This window comes from Hemitrygon akajei, chromosome 29, assembly GCF_048418815.1.
Source record: "Hemitrygon akajei chromosome 29, sHemAka1.3, whole genome shotgun sequence".
Lineage (NCBI taxonomy): Eukaryota > Metazoa > Chordata > Chondrichthyes > Myliobatiformes > Dasyatidae > Hemitrygon > Hemitrygon akajei.
Genome location: NC_133152.1, coordinates 26,874,597 through 26,892,802, shown reverse-complemented (window position 1 = coordinate 26,892,802; position 18,206 = coordinate 26,874,597). Strand labels below are relative to the sequence as shown.

Sequence of the window (18,206 nt, the reverse complement as noted above, 5' to 3'; positions counted from 1 at the left end):
TAAAACTCCCCAGAATTCAACTACTTATTGTGTAAGCCCTACCCTGGTTTGACTTTCCCAAATGCACTGAGCTGAAGTGAAATCCATTTGCTTATCTTCGGCCCACTTTCCTAGCTGCTCAAGATCCCCCAGTTATTTTTAATAACCATCACCACTGTACATGATAGAGCTTTCCTTTGTTAAAACAATTTTCTTATACAAGTTATTCCCAAAAGGATAAAGAATATTGATGTTCTGACTTCCCGCCAGTTACACATGGTTCCTATATGCTTTAAATCAACTGAACAGGATGCAGTTCAGATATTCTGGAAATTCTCAGAAGCAAACACTTGTAAAACTGCTAGGTGTATTAAAAAAAAACACCCTTGCATAGTGAAGTGCCATAAGGTCCAGTAATGGAAGTGTAAAGGGTAGAAGGGAAAAAGCAAATCCCGAAAGGCCAAGGCAAAAAAGTAACAGGCTTTTGGGCAGCTCTTTGGCACTGGACCAGTACCAATCAAATGCTGACTAAGTTAAATTACTGCATTTTGGGCAGCAGAAACTACCCCCAGAATCATAAGCAATACTTCTACTACTGATTTTAAAAAAATATTTGCTTGCAGTAATTAAAGTGTAATCATTCTCTATTACCCCAACTTTTTTGAAATGTTTGTTTAAATCGAAGACTGTGGGTCAAAAATCCTGATGGAAAGATATCCAGCTTCAGCCATAGCCGGGCCTTGTTTACTTTGGATTAAACTGTATTTCCTTACTTCTCTCCTTACATGGGAGTGCTCTGTATAAAACAAAAACAACTCATTTCCTTCATCTGGAGATTCAGACATATGTTGCAGCACTCTGGAGTTTGTCAAAATATCACAAATAATTAAGACACAAAACATTTTTTCTTTAGACTTCATTTACTTAGTTTTAAAATTTTCAGGGCTTAATGTGCTATGATTAAATGTTCTAATTACTTCTATTTTATATTGATACATTTTCTATTTTCTCTCAGTCGCAAAACCTTGTTTCATTTTAGGAAGTATCTGTCACATGATAAAGTTTGCCATCCTCTGGTATCACTCAGCAGCATTCACTAAACAAAAAGAGAAATTATTAATATTTTAGGGTGCAAGGTAAAATCTTGACCTGGTTTTCCCTTTCCCTTAGATGAAAAATGATCCTAGTTAGCAGGGATTTATCTCTCATGGCAATACGTTTGGTACCATATTAGCTTGAATGAAATTGAGGCAACCCTGGGGATAGTCTTAACTAGTTACCAGATTCTTCGTATATGATAATGTAGAGCTCACTCCCTTTTCAAAAAATGTCAGAAATTTTCCAGTTCCTTAAGGAGATCTAGCTAATGATAGAACTTCTGTTTTTTTAATACTTTAATGCGGAATAAGGTGGACCAGGCGTGGTGTTCTTGGCACCATTTCTATTCATAACAATAGTTATGAGCTATTGCCATCCCAACCACTCCCCAGCCATGTCATGAAAGCTGGCTTGGGAAACTCCAATAGACGGCCAAAGTTCAACACAATCATTCAGATTGGCTCCATGTCCAAAGATGAACAAATTCCTCACTTCTGACTTTAAAACAAAATAACTCATAGAAAGGACATACGATACGGCCCCAAGATCATTCCTGCCTTGGAAAAAGACTGTGAATGATATCGTTAGTGCACAAAATTCTGGTGCTCTCAGCATTAAATACAGTCAACCTCTGAGTACAGTTAGTTAAAAATTCCAAAGATTTATAATACTCTATGAAGAGAAAGTTTGTCTTATCTTAGTCCCAGTCAATCCTTATGCTGAAACTATATCTCAATAAGATCAACTCTCAGTTCTGAACTCCAAACTTACTTGGTCTCCCCTTATTTTTACACAGCTGGTGAGATCACATAGGGAATGGTATGTAAAGTCCGCTTTCCCTGTGTAAGGAATGATATGCTTCCAATTCAGGGAGCACAATGAATGTTTAGATTGATTCCTCAGATGGAGATTTTGCATATGAGGGATGCTAAAAGAGAGGGCTTATATTCTCTACAGTTTAAAAGATTGAGAGGTGATCTCACTGAAACATACAAAATTATTTTGGGACTTGACAGAATGGGTGCAGAGATGATATTTCCTCTGATTTAGTCACCTGGATTCAGGAGTTGCTCTCAAAATAGGGGTCAACCATTAGGATAGACATGAGATTTTTTTTCAACCAGATGAGAGTAAACCTTTGGAATTCTGTGATTGGTGCAGGATCAGTCACAAGACTGCGACTGGAAAGTTTTTGAATATTAAGATAATCAAGGAATGCAGGGCCAGTATAAAATAGTGGAATTAAGGTAAAGGATCATTCATAGCTTTATAGCAGGTGCAACAGGCTGAATGATTTCAATGAGAGGACATGGGATAGGAGAAAAGAAGAAAGACTATAGTAAGAAGGACCAAGATAAGCAAGGGTTCCAGACAGTGATGTTTCATGTATTTTTTGTGATTGTTTCTTATATAATCCCATATTAAGCTAAAAGGCTTAACATCTTCAACAAAATATGCAGAGCAAAGTGTTAATCGTGCAATGAAGGCAGATATTTAGTGGCTGAACTTTCAGCATTGATTCAAGTTAGGTTCTTCCTTATTTTTTAATAACATTCAGCCAGACGAGCCAGGAATGTCTCAAGTTCAAATTCCTAACTATTATAGGTTAGTTTTTATTAGTCTTGGCTGTAGTACAGGGGTTACAGGTATTCATACCTCAGAGCTAATTGAAATTCATTTTGTCCTTGCTCCTCATTTCTAGCTAGAAACTCCTTTTCAAAGTGTGCACATTATGTTAATACAGGACCATAATTCCACCAAAACAAGTTGTAAGAATGGAAGTGCATCTAGTACCATACCTACTGGAAATTTTCTTAGAATGTTTACATGGAGAAATCAAAGAAGAATATGACATTAGACTAGAAATAGGCTGCCCTTGCCTTTGATCAAAAATTTAACATTTAAAATAACAAATGAGGACAAGTCATGTAATGTGTAATATGATGAAAATAACTTACATGTTTTGTATGTAAAGTTCTTCTTGATTGGTTCTGTAATAAAAAGTCTAAAGATGCGTCTCTCATGAATTTCACAGTAGTGATGGTGCAAATCACATGAATAGAGTCCTTCATCACTGAACTGAAGGTTAGAAATGGTCAGCGAGAAGTCACCGTCTTTGAATGCAGTATCTGATATATTCATTCTTTTCCTAATAAAGTGGGAACCATAAGATCGTTGTTCCCCAGAAGCGTAGAGGTCAATCAGTCGGTCAGCCTGGTCGTGCCACACACCTGGAGGTGATCTGTCCCAATGGACTACCTGTTGTTCTTCTTCACTGTGTTTCCCTGCCCAAATAGAGTTGTAATTTTCACAAGGCAGTACCACAGTAGTACCAAGTAATGCCACCAACACTATCTTCTCTCCATCCCAAAACTTCTTCACCTTTCTTGCTGTAAGCACAAAAAAAAATACTCAGTTATGATGTCACGTAGAGAATGCACATGGAGAGTTTGCATGAAATGTAGCTTTCACTTCAGTGCAGCTAAGGGTCTGGAAATAAAACAAGTGGAGTGCTAAAGAAGGAGTATGGTATGCTTGCTTTCATCAGTCCGGCAATTGTGTAAGTCAAGAAAATATCCTGCAGCTCTATAGAATTTGGTTAGGCTTCAATTAGAGTACTGTGTGCAGTTCTGATATCCCCGCTATAAGGATGAGGACATTTTCAAGAGGGTGTAGAAGAGATCTGCCAGGATTTAAGGCTATTAACTATAAGGAGAAATTGATCAAACTTGAGATTGTTTCCTCTGGAGCATCAAGAGCTAAGGGGAGGCCAAACAGAAGCTAATAAAATTGTGAGAGACACGGATAGAATAGAGAGAATCAGTGGAAATATCAAATACTAGGAGGAGTAATGTTACGGTGAGAAAAGGAATAACGCTAAGGTGAGAGGAACGAAGTTTAAAGGAGCTGTGTGAGGCAAGTTGCCTCACCCCCCTACAGAGTGGTAGGTGTCTGAAACTCACTGCCATGGTTGGTGGTGGAAACAGATGTAGGTGTGACATTTAAGAGACTCTTAGGTAGGCATATGAATATTTAGAGAGCGGAGGGATATGGGTCATGTGCAGGCATAATGGATTAATTTAATTTGACATCATGTTTGGCTTAGACATTATGGAACGAAGGAAGTGTTCCTGTTCTATGCTAGTTAACATTCTATTTATAGCAAGGATATAAGGAAATAAATCAGTGCTCATTTCCGAAGTGATCCACTGTCAACTTGATTCACATTTTCTTCATAGATTTCTGTCCTTTTTAAACACAGAAATCATGTAAACTTGCTGCAGTATAATTGTTTGCTTATTCTAATGGTGGATATGTGATTCCTTTGCTGTCAGAAAATGTAAATATGGTGTGAATAACTTAATCAAATTACTTAACATTTTAAAAAAGGGACATACTGTATAAATTTATAACGCTTAAAAATTAACTGAGTATTTAACAAATTATAATATTATATATTGCTAAAAGCCTAAGCAGAGCAGATCAGAAGAAAAGACCAAAGAAATATGTTTTTGCTTCAGGAATGTTAAAGATTAACTTTGTAGGTGTTTAAGTCAGCCAAAGCTGTGCTGAGTGCCCAGACTAAAATGTTGTTAGATATTGACATTAAATCAAGCTCAGAAGATCCTGTTGCTGTTTGCTTATAAGAAGAGGGGAAATACAGAAATACAGCTACCACAATATTTGATTTACTTAGGGTTTTCTAAGGCAAGAGACTTGATGCTGTTGCTCAGTGGTTAACATTTTGTAACTATTTCCTAAAGAGGGCAATTGATTAAAAAATATAAACAATGACAAATACAAAAACACAGAATGATAACACCTTATGCCTGAAACTTGCATGAACTTGAATTAAAATGCACCCAAGTAGTTACATGATTGTAAATTATATATCATCAACAAATGAACAGTCACTCAATTCAACATATTTATATTGAGAATTCTGTTTAAGACAAGCTTCCTCCCATCTAACCCTTATCAAATGAACATATTATTATTCATTTTTCCTTCATATATCTAATTTCCTCCTGAACACCCATGCTCTTTGCCTGAATTCCAAACTTTAAAGTGAAGATATGTTTTATCCAGCGAGGAAATTTCTTCCTTATTTCTCACTGAACATATGTTGATCATCTTCTAATTAAAAATCCTAATTCTGAATTCATCCAAAAAAGGGAAGAAAATCAAGTGGGTTGGATTTTTCAAAACGTACGTTTTTTTAAAATATCAATAGGTAGAATTATTAACTTGGCTGCCTTCCAGCTTGATAGTTAATATTTACTCTTTTACACCATACTTTTGAAACAGAGTAGCTGGCATAACTCTTACACTACGGGCAATGAATCATCAAGCTGAAACGTTTTACTTCACAGTTTGGAGGAATAGGTAAGAGTGAATTAAGACGTTGGTGCTTGTGTTGTTCTGTGGAGCATTGTGGGCCTGCTGTAATGTGTAGCAACACGTCTGGGTACCCGAGCAAATCCTTGGGTGCACTGGTTGTTAATGCAAATGACACATTTCACTACATGTTTCAATATACATGTGATAAATAAATAAATAAATCTGAATCACTCTCTTGTGAGTTATCTAAGTGTTCTGAGTAAACAATCAAATTATAGAGAGAGCTTGAGGTTTCCAGTTTTAATCTATTAAAATGAAAAAAATCCTCAAAGCCTACATCATAAATAATTTTACATTAATGAAATTGTGACAACAGTAAATGTTAAACATGTGGATGATTTAGATTTTCAATGATTTTGCTTGAAAGATTCTAATAACTTATCTCACTTGTTTATGGAATAAGCTGGTCAGTAGGATGATAGTGGTGAAAAAGGCTACAAGAGTATGGGCAAAAACTGGGAGATGATAGGTGGAAGAGGTAAAGAGATGAAGGAGAAGGAACCTGATAAGAGAGGACAGTTAGACCAAGGAATAAAGGAAAGGGAGAACCAAAGGGGCATGATGAGCAAGACCTGGGGGGGGGGGGGCAGAGAAGGGGTGAGAAGGCCACCAGAATAAGGGAAAACAAAGGTGTGTGGAGGTGTGGAATAGAGAAGAATTGTTACCAGAAGTCAGAGAAATCGATGTTCATGACATCAGATTGGAAACTACCAAAACAAAATATGAGATGTTGCTCCTCTAACCTTCGTTTGGCTTCATCATGGCAGTAGAGTAGATTGTTGAGAGAGAGGTAGTTATCATGACATTAAGCCACTAGGCTTCCTGTAGATCAGAACCTGGCTGCACAGTTGTGAGTGTATAGACAGTAGAGTACGGACTGAGCACACAGCCTTGTGGGGCACCCACTTCAGTATAATTGTGGTGAAAGTGTTGCTGCCTATCCTTACTGATTGTGGTTTGTTAGTCAGGAAGTTAAGGATCCAATTGCAAAGGGAAGTATTGAGTCCCAGGGCTAGGAGTATGGAGATGAATTTGCTTGGAAGTATTTAAGGTAGAGCTGTATTCAGTAAACAATAGTCTAACGTGAGTGCCTATACTGTCTAGATGCACCAGAGACAAGTGTCTTCTGCCGTAGACCTGTTTTGGTAGTAGGCAAATTGCAGTGGATCAAGGTTAGCTTGGTGCCTGGATTGAATGCACGCCATGACCAACCTCTCAAAATACCTCAGGACTATCATGAAAATATTAATGTTCAAAAATATTCAGTTCTTAATCTCAAGGTTAAACCTTGGACTACCTAGACAGCAAAGATGCGTAGATCAGGACACTCTTTATCAACTACAGCTCAGCATTCAGTACTAACATCACCTCAAAACTAACCAATAAGCTTTAAGACCTTGGCCTCAATACCTCCTTGTGCAATTAGATCCTCGATTTCCTCAAGTCATTTCAGATTGGCAACATTTCCTCCACAATCTCCATCAGCACAGGTACACCACAAGGCTGTGTGCTTAGTCCCCTGCTCTGCTCACTTTATACTTATGACTGTGAGACTAAGCTCCTAACCCATATTTAAGATTGTTGACGACACCAGTATTGTAGGCTGAATCAAAGCTGATAGTGAATCTGCATATAGGCCATAAGACATAGGAGCAAAATTAGGCCATTTGGTTCATCAAGTCTGCTCCACCGTTCAATCGTGGCCGATCCTTTTATCCCCTTCTCAACCCCTTCCTCGGCCTTCTCTCCATAACCTTTGATGCCATGTCCGATCAAGAACCTATCAATCTCTGCCTTAAATACACCCAAAGACCTGGCCTCCACAGCTGCATGTGGGAACAAATTCCACAAATTCACCACCCTTTGGCTAAAGACATTTCTCCACATCTCTGTTTGAAATGGATATCCCTCTGTCCAGAAGCTGTGGCCTCTTGTCCTAGACTCCCTCACCATGAGAAACGTCTTTTCCACATCCACTCTGTCTAGGCCTTTGAAAGGTTTCAATGAGATCTCCCCCTCATCTTTCTAAGTTCCAGTGAGTACAGACCCAGAACAATCAAACATTCTTCGTATGATAACCCTTTCATTCCTGGAATCATCCTTGTGAACTGCCTCTAGACCTTCTCTAATGCCAGCACATCTTTTCTTAGATGAGAAGCCCAAAACTGTTCACAATACTCACTGTGAGATCACACCAGGGCCTTATAAAGCCTCAGCATCACATCTCTGCTCTTGAAATGAATTCTAACATTGCATTTGTCTTTCTTACCATTGACTCTACCTGCAAGTTAACCTTTAGGGTATTCTGCACAAGGACTCCCAAGTCCCTTTGTGTGTCAGGTTTTTGGATTTTCTCCCTGTTTAGAAAATAGTCTGCACATTTATTTCTATTATCAAAGTGCATGACCAGGCATTTTCCAACATTGTATTTCATTTGCCACTTTCTTGCCCATTCTCTGAATCTGTCTAAGTCTTTCTGCAGCCTACCGGTTTCCTCAACACTACCTGCCCCTCCACCAATCTTCGTATTATCTGCAAACTTGGCAACAAAGCCATCTATTCCATCATCTAATTCTTTGATATACAGCATAAAGAGAAGCGGTCCCAACACCAACCCCTGCAGAACACCAGTAGACACTGACAGCCAACCAGACAAGGATCCTTTTATTCCAACTCACTGCCATCGACCAATCAGCCAATGCTCTAACCATTTTAGTAACTTTGTTGTAATACCATGGACTCTTAACTTGGTAAGCAGCCTCACGTGTAGTACCTTGTCAAAGGCCTTCTGAAAGTCTAAATATACAACATCCACTGCATCCCTTTACTACCCTACGTGTAATCTCCACAAAAGAATCCCAACAGGTTCATCAGACAAGATTTTCCCTTAAGGAAACCATGCTGACTTTGTCCTATCCTGTTGTCCTGTGTCACCAAGTACTCCACAACCTCATCCTTAGCAATTGACTCCAACATCTTCCCAACCACTGAGGTTAGGCTAAGTGGTCTATAATTTCCTTTCTGCTGACTTCCTCCTCCCTTAAAGAGTGGAGTGGCATTTGCAATTTTCCAGTCCTCTGGCACGATGCCAGAATCCAATGATTTTTGAAAGATGATTTGCTAATATCTCCACACTCTCTAATGCTACCTCTTTCAGAACCCTAGGGTGCAGTTCATCTGATCCGGGTGACTTATTGATGCACCATCAATAACTCACTCTGAGGCGTAAAAGCGAGATATCGGCTTTTATTGACTGGAAGAAGGAACAAGCAGTGGTTGACCACCATACTACATCCTGGAGACTGAGAGGCCGGGCCCAGGCCTCAATCACCTTTATACAGGGGTCTGTTGGAGGAGCCACAGGAGCAGTCAGCGGGGGGGGGGGGGGTGTCCAGACAGGTGTATGTAGTTCACCACACTTATGTACCCTCTTTGAGCACCTTCTCCCTTGTAATCCTAACTGCACTCACTTTTCTTCCTTCACGCAACATCTGGCAACATCTGGCAACATCTGGCACACTGCTCGTGTCTTCCACAATGGAGACTGACACAAAATACTCATTTAGTTCATTTGACATCTCCTTGTCCCCCATTATTATTTCTCCAGCCTCATTTTCTAGTGGTCCTATATCCACTCTCATCTCTTTTATTTTTTTTTTTAAACATACTTGAAAAAGCTTTTACAATCCACTTTGATACTGTTTGCTAGCTTGCTTTCATACTTTATCTTTTCCCTTCTAATGATTCTTTTAGTTGCTCTCTGCAGGTTTTTAAAAGCTTCCCAATCCTCTATCTTCCCAATAACTTTTGCTTTGTTGTATGCCCTCTCTTTTGCTTTAACATTAACTTTGACTTCCCTGTCAGCCACGGTTGTATTATTTTGCCATTTAGGATTCCTTCGTTTTTAGAATACATCTGTCCTGCACCTTCCTCATTTTTCTCAGAAACTCACGCCATTGCTGCTCTGCTGTCTTCTCTGCCAACAGCTCCTTCTAATTTACTTTGGCCAACCAACTCCTCTCTCATACCACTGTAATTTCCTTTACTCCACTGAAATACTGCTACATTAGACTTTACTTTCTCCCTGTCAAATTTCAAGTTGAACTCAATCATATTGTGATCACTGGCTTCTAAAGGCTCTTTTACCTTAAGCTCCCTAATCGCCTCCGGTTCATCACATTACACCCAATCCAGTATAACTAATCCCCCAGTAGGCTCAACAACAAACTGCTCTAAAAAGCCATCTCGTAGGCATTCAACAAACTCACTCTCTTGAGATCCATTACCAACCTGATATTCCCATCTCCCATGACTATCATAACATTGCCTTTTTGACGCGCCTTTTCTATTTCCTGCTGTAATCTGTGGTCCGCATCCCAGCTACTGTTGGGAGGCCTGCATGTAAATGCCATCAGGATCCTTTTACCCTTGCAGTTTCTTAACTCAACCCACAAGGATTCAAAGTATTCTGATCATATGTCACATCTTTCTAATGATCTGATGCCATTCTTTATCAGCAGAACCACACCACCCCCTCTGCCTACCTTCCTATCCCTCCAACACGTGTAACCTTGGACATTCAGCTCCCAACTACAACCAATCTTCAGCTATGATTCAGTGATGGCCATAACATCATATCTGACAATCTGTAATAGTGCAATAAGATCATCCACCTCGTTTCTTATACTCTGTGCATTGAGATAAAACACTGTGAGTGCTGTATTTGCTACTCTTTCTGATTTTGCATCCCTAATGCACTAATACTTACCCCGCTGGCTGCAATTTTGTCCTATCATCTGGCTACCCTTCCTGACAGTCTGACTGCACGCTATCTTTGCTTTTTTTTACCATCCATCCTATCTTGAGTCCCTTCATTCTGGTTCCCACTGTCCTGCCAAATTAGTTTAAGCCCTCCCCAACAGCTCTAAAGAAAAACCTGCCCGCAAGAATATTGGTCCCCTTTGGGTTCAGGTGCAACCCGTTCCTTTTGTACAGGTCGTACCTCCCCCGGAAGAGATCCCATGATCCAAGACCCCGAAGCCCTGCCCACTGCACCAGCTTCTCAGCCACGCATTCATCTGCCAAATCATCTTGCTTCTATCCTCACTAGCACATGGCACAGGTAGCAATATAGGAGTAAGTTTGAAAATTTGGCTGCATGGTGCCAGAACAACAATCTCTTAATGTCAGCAAGACCAAGGAGCTGATATTGACTTCAGGAGGAGGAAATTGGAGGTCTATAAGCCAGTTCTCATCAGGGGATCAGAGGTGGAGAGGGTCACCAATTTTAAATTCCTCGGTGTTATCATTTCAAAGGATCTGTCCTAGGCCCAGCATGCAAGTGCCATTATGAAGAAACCTCTACTGCCTTAGAAGTTTGCAAAGATTTAGCATGATATATAAAACTTTGACAAACAGCTATAGATGTGTGGTGGAGAGTATATTGACTGGCTGCAGCACAGCTTGGTGTGGACACACCACTGTCCTTGAATGGAGAAACCTGCAAAAAGTACATTACAGCAAAAGCCCTCCCCACCATTGAGCACATCTTCACAGACTGCTGTCACGGGAAAGCAGCATCCATTATCAAGGACCCCCACCACTTAGGTCATGCTCTCTTCTTTCTGCTGCCATCAAGCAGGTACAAGGTACAGGAGCCTCAGGACCCACACCACTAGGTTCAGGAACAGTTATTACCCCTTAACCATCAGGCTCTCGAACCAAAGGAAATAACTTCATTTTCCCAATCAATGAAATGTTCCCGCAACCTATGGACTCGCTTTCAAGGACTCTTCATATTCTCAATATTTATTACTCAGTTACTTGTTACTACTTTTTTCTTTTTTTGTATTTGCACAGTTTGTTGTCTTTTGCATATTGGTTGTTTGTTCTTCCTGTTAGGTGCGGTCTTATATTGATTCTATTGTGTTTCTTGAATACCTGGAAGAAAACGAATCTCCGGATTGTATATGGTGACATATATTTATTTTGATAATAAATTTACCCTGAACTTTGAATTTCAAGGTTGGAAGCAATCCTTTCGATATATGGATTCTGCCTATAATATGATATATAAAATTGAAACCAAAGATGAGCAGTTCCATTTAAATAGAGACTTCGTTGAAAGAAAGTGAGTGGTTACAACATGGAAGAAAGTCAATTGGCACAGCGGTTATACCAGTTCTGATAAGTATAACCCAGCTAGTTCAACTTCTGGGTCCCCTCTACACAGACCTGCAGCCTTTCCTTTCAATTTCTTGTCAAGCTATCTTTCACATACTACAATTGACTGTGCTTTCACTGTTATCCTGAGAAATGCATTCAGATCATGACCACTTCCAGTGTAAAGAATATCTTTTCATTACAGTATGTCACTTTGATTTCTTCCACCAAAAAGCTTTGTTCTATGTTCACTAGATCTTGATCCCTCTGCAGATGGAAAAACTTTCTTTGTGTCTACTCAAACACATCTCCATCCAGCTACTTCAGTCAATCCACATAGCTATAATCTAGAGATTCCCAATCTTTCTTATGCCATGGACCAATACCATTAAACAAAGGGTCTACAGACTCCAGGTTGGGAACCCCTGTATATAGTCCCTCATCCTTGAAATCAATTTGGTAAATATGTTCCACACTTTCTCAGTCTTTATATTTTCCCCAAAATGTGATGCCATACCTAGACATTCTCTGAACGTAGTTGAATCATTATTTTTATATGTTCATCATGACTTCTTTGCCCTTGTACTCAATGAAAATTTTAAAAATCTGCAGATTTTAGAAATCTGACATAAAAATAGAAACACAGACTCAGTAGGTCAAGCGGTATTTATAGAAAGAAAAATTATCAATATATCAGGCTGAGACCCTTCGTTTGATGAAGTGCCTGTAGGAGGTGGTCAGTAACATAAGAAATGAGTGAAGCAACAGGACATCAATGCTATTTCTCATGCCTTAGTATTAAATTGCATATGCCACCAATCTGCCAATTCCATCAACTTGTGTTTATTGCCTTGATGTTCAATAACATCCTCCTCATCTCTAAATTTGGCAACTGTGCCTTGTACATTCACATCCAGCTTACTAATATATTGTTTTAAAAAGCAGCAATCCTTGTATTGACCACTACTACTGTTTTGTTATTGTTTTTGTATGCTTATTTTCTATCCATGTTGCTCTGGATGAAGTGGAAAGGGGGATGATGAATTGTGTTTGTGTCAAGAAGTTGAAGTGAGCAGATTTACTTTGCTCAAGATCACAGGCCACTGTGCCAAGGCCAGAAAGCACTTCAAAGATGAATTTTTTTAAAAAAATCCGATTTCAAAAGCAAAATCCAAAGATAAAACTGATAGTAAGTGAGTATGTATTAAAGAAGTATCATCATATTCAATGCTTTGAATAGAAAAGTTAGAAATGGGTTGATAATTAGATAAAACTTAGGTTACGAGGCGCTTTTTCCCCTGAAGAGAGGTGTTGATAGCTGATTTAAAAACATGAGGGATGGGAGAACAACAGTTGAGGATGAAGAACTAACAGTAACAAAAGTGTTGGCATGAAGGTAAGTTGTTTGGTCAACATGGGAATGTGAATTGGAGATGTTTCTTCTAAATAAGTTGAGATCAGAGAACAATGAGGAGGAGACAGGAGTTTAGAGAGGAAAAATGATTTCAGGACTAGGCTGTTAGCATGGAGAGATATGGCCCAATGGCCAAGAACAAAGAATCAAAGGGAACTGAACCGTTTACCTTAGCCTTAGTGACAAAAACTCTCCGAAACTCTTCATAATTATTGCAGGAAATGAGGGTAGAGATTTCACTGTTGATTAAATATCATCAATGTTTATGTTAAAACACATTTCAAGTGGAACACCCAACAGAACTTTAAGAGGTTCTCTTAAAGAGACAGAAATATTTTGGTAAAACACATTTGTGGGAATCAATATCATGCTCCTTCTACTTACAATAATTCTCTATGTTTGCTAATAACTAATTTGGCTTCAGTCTGATCAGATCACATGTATGCAAAGTAGCAAAGAGAAAATTGGCATTTTCTAGCTATACTTCACAGCTGTGAATTGTTCATTAACTTTGTGTAAAAGAAATACCTAATGGAAGAAACTGGGTAGTGTTGCAATTCTAATATGCAATTCAATAGCCCATAACAGTTTGACTAGTTGCATTAACATTCATATTCACACTTCATCATGATTGCAGCTGCCAGCAAGTGCCAAAAACACCGCTAACAATATTAATGCACATTCACATAGGGGTCCAGGAAGCCATTCTAATCCATCATAAAGTACCAATGATCAGTAATGAGTAAGCACCAGAAACAAACATTGGGGACATTTCTCAAAAATTTCAGAAAGCTCAGACATATGGTAAAGGTCAATTAAGACTTCACTCAACAACTACACCACTGACTCAAAATGTTTACTGTTATATATACACACACACACACACACACACACACACACACACACACACACACACACACACACACACACACACACACACACACACACACACACACACACACACACACACACACACACACACACACCAATCTTCTAGCACCCATCTCTACCAATCAAAATTCCCACCTAATATTAATATGCCTCATCACACCACCACACATTTATCATTGCTTCATCAAACACACCCTATGTATCACAATTTACACACACACACAGCTATTTAACTATGGCAGGCACAATGAAGCTCAAAGTTCAAAAAAATTTATTATCAAAGAACATATATATCATCATGTACAACCCTGAGATTCACCTTCTTTCAGGAAAGCTTAATGAATCCATAGAATAATAGCCAAAACAGAATCAATAAAAGACCGCACCAATTTGGGCATTCAACTAGTGTGCAAAAGACAAGAAACTGTGCAAATATAAAAAGAAAGAAATAATAATAATAAATATAAAAACAAATATTAAGAACATGAGATGGGTAGTCCTAGAAAATGAGTCCATAGAACATTTGGGAACATTTCAGTAATGGGCAAGTGAAGTTGAGTGATTTTATCCCCTTCGGTTCGAGAGCCTGATGGCAACTGTTGCTGAATCTGGTGGTGTGAGTTCTGAGTCTCCTGTACCTTCTTCCTGATGGCAGCAATGAGAAGAGAGCACGTCTTGGGTGATGGGGGTCCCTGGTGATGGATGCTGCTCTCATGTGACAGCATTTCATATAGATATGTTCAATAGTGTGTTTAAGGAAATGGGGTTTTAAACTCCCTATACCACCTATTTTGCTGGCAAACGTGCAGTCTCTGGTGAATAAAATTGATGATCTCAGAGCCAGGGTTCTGAATCAGAGGGACATTAGGACCATGTGTGTCCTTTGTTTCACGGAATCCTGCACCCAAGGACATGCACTTTTCTCACTGTTACCATCAGGGAGGAGGTACAGAAGCCTGAAGGCACACTCAGCGATTCAGGAACTGCTTCTTCCCCTCTGCCATCTGATTCCTAAATGGACATTACTTTTTTAAAAATATACAGTATATGTCTTTGCACATTTAAAAAACTATTCATTACAAGTAATTGATTTACTTGTTTATTTATTATGTTTTATTTTATTTATTATTACTTTTTCTCTCTCTGCTAGATTATGTATTGCATTGAACTGCTGCTGCTAAGTTAACAAATTTCACGTCACATGCCGGTGATAATAAACCTGATTCTGAATCTAGTGCAGAGGGCTTTACCCATGAGGGACTGTGCCCCATTGACTACTTTTTGTAGGATTTTCAGTTCAAAGGCATTGGCGTTTCCATACAAGGCTGTGATGCAGCCAGTCAATATACTCTCAATTATTGCATAATGAAACCATTTGCTTTTCTAACAGATTGACAACCAGTTATCAATTGCTAGTGATTTGAAATCTGAGTATTTCATAAAACAGATATTGACAATTTATGATTACCTGTAAATGGGAGGAGCAGTCCTGAGTCATGCTTGATGCCATCAAACCACAAGACTTTTGGAACACAATGAATTTACTTCAAATAGCTAATTTTTATGTTCAGTAAAATATAAAGTTTAAACTCCGTCATTTAAACTTTTTAATACTAGGCTATTACAGCTCAAAGCTTTCTGGATTTCAGAGTTCCTTTCTGGTGCTGTTCTGTAAGGGGTCTCTGTATGTCCTCCCCATGGAATGAGTAGATTTTCCTCCAGGTTCTTTGGTTTCTTCCAACAGTCCAAAGATGAATGGGTAGGTTAATTGGTCACTATAAATTGTCACATGATTAGATTAGGGTTAATCAGGTTTGTCAGCGATTGCTAGGGCAGAGTGGCTTGAAGGGCCAGTAGGGACTACTCTACACTGTATTGTTAAATAAATAAACAATCAAACAAACATACTTTCTTTATGGTGGATTTGCTTCACCTAAAAGTCACTACACTGTGGAATAGTTACCGGGGTAGTGCATGATAATGGGGTCAAGAAACAATTAGATACATTTCAAGAAAGGACTTGAAAGAGGTAGTTTTGAAAAAGGGAGAAGGTGAGCAGGTAGTATTGGATGGGAATAAGATCGGTTGGTGGCATTGATATCCAAAATGGATGGCATGGTTGGCCATAACTACCTTTTCCTGCTTTGATGTGCCAGAGAATTAAACTAGCCAAAAACCTAAGGGGATTTTATAAAATCAAAAACAATGGCAGGTCTACTTGCAAATTAAGTTTGTATCTGGTCTACTCCTGAGCACGGACTGAAAAGCAACTTGTTACCAGCCCAAGTTAGTCAAATGAAGATTTTCTAGCTTTAGCACTGGAAGTCTGCCCACTGAAACTGGCACAGATATAGACATAAGTGAATGAAGTATAGAAACTAAAATGAATGAGGAAGATTCAAAGACTAGTAAAAGGTAAATAGACTTAAATTTTTTTTATTTATTTAGGTTGATTGCAATATTTGTAAGTATTTAAAATTAACATGGTGCTTTTGATCTTTTAAATCTGCTAAACATTTTAACTTAATAGACTGTTATTTTATAGCAGATACCCAGTAATTTTGAAAGTTTGTGAATCTAAATGTCATAAATCTGCTGTATTTAAAACTCTATTTAATTTCCTTATTCTAGATTTTTCTAGCACTTAAAACAGACTGCTTCCATCTAATCTGTCCTATTCCTTCGTCGCCACATTTTATCTGCTTTGCTTAAATAAAACAGGCCCAGAAGGAAAACAGAACACTGTAAACATTATATCAATGCCAGTTTTTAATTTCGCCACCTCATACCAGTTCAAACCTAGACTTACCCGATTTGGTGATGTTAAGTTGAATTTTGAGAGTTTCATAAAGGTGGCAGTAATGATGGTGGAGATTACAAGAGTAAATTCCTTGGTCATTTGTCCTAACGTCTATAAAAACAGAAAAATAAATGGGGTGAGAAATCTTATTTGGAAATATTTGGTGGATATAGTGCTGCTAAAGAAATTAAAACACTGCTCATCAAACATTAGTTGCTTCCATTCTCAATTTCAACATTGAGTATCAAAGAATTGAAGAGTGAATCCTATCAGTAAGACAATTCTCTCTAAAGTAGTTTTACATGACATCTTCAAACTTTACATGCTCATCATAAAGTAATACAAATGGCAGTGACTGCCCAAGCTTTTTACATTATTATTTGCAAAATGCATACATGGGAACTTTGGAATAATGTACATGGCTTAAATCCTTTCCCCCCCATTAACTTCCAGGTGTTACAAGCTACTTGAAAGTAACAAATCATCCACAAATGAGGTTGCAAAGCTAAAATGGTTCTTTCTAAACCTGCAAATCAGATTCACTAGACAAATCGAAAACATCAAAGTGAAGTTCTTTTAACTGTGATGACTGAATTGCCAGGGCATGTATTCCTATCAAGGACTAGTTGCAAAGCCATGTTCATCTTTTCCATAACTCCATACTTAAAACCCTGCAGTTAGATTTTTTTTTCCTCTGCCATGGCAAAGAACCAGTTCTCATTAGCCAACTGATCACTTAATAATTAAGTCTTAATTAATAACTGATCATATAATTAAAACGCTAACTTTTTCCTTATGTTGCTCAGTTGAGTACAACTGCCATACTCTTTTCCTTCTGAATAAAACAAAGATCTGGAACAGCTTCTTTTTCAAAACCCTGAAACATTACTTCTCATATTCCATAGAGATTCTGACCTTCCTCTTTCTCTTCTGTGTATTATACAAGCAAGTTGAGTACTGCTATAGGTATATCCACCACCTCTCTTCATTCAACCTGGGCCTTTGGATGATTGGACTTCTCTTTTTGCAACTAATGCTTAATAGGCTCAGATTCTAGTTAGATTCTAAACCTATCTCAAAATGTATTACCTTGACCATAATTCTAACAATTTCTTTTTTATTTTCCCTATGAATATAGTTGGTTATGATTGGACCATTATTATTGGGCATTTTTCCATGCAATGATAAAGAAGCAACATCCATCTTTTTTATAATCCCTTCCCCTTTTCACCATTCAGGACTCAAACAGCCATTCCAAGTCAAGCAATAAATCACTTAGACTTCTTCCAATTTATACACCATTATACACCACATGTTGCTCTGGTTGCATCTCTGCACCCAGCCATTTAAAATGGTCTGTGCCACTTCACTACATCTTATTACATAGTAGTGTCAAGTAATATAATTGTTTTCCATAGAATGCATGGGAAACCCATCTTAAGTACTGTATCGCCATATCTC

General features: G+C 38.4%; 1 protein-coding gene across 4 annotated transcripts in view; it reads right to left on the bottom strand.

The window, feature by feature from the left end:
- Positions 1-18,206, bottom strand: part of LOC140718368 (matrix remodeling-associated protein 8-like) — a 59,972-nt gene that overhangs the window by 23,575 nt on the left and 18,191 nt on the right. For all 4 annotated transcript variants that reach the window (XM_073031994.1, XM_073031996.1, XM_073031995.1 and 1 more), the window contains exons 4-5: positions 16,755-16,856; positions 3,036-3,467 (exon numbers count right to left, since the gene is read on the bottom strand). In XM_073031994.1, coding sequence (XP_072888095.1) covers positions 3,036-3,467; positions 16,755-16,856 — 534 coding nt within the window. The remainder of the gene's footprint in view (positions 1-3,035; positions 3,468-16,754; positions 16,857-18,206) is intronic.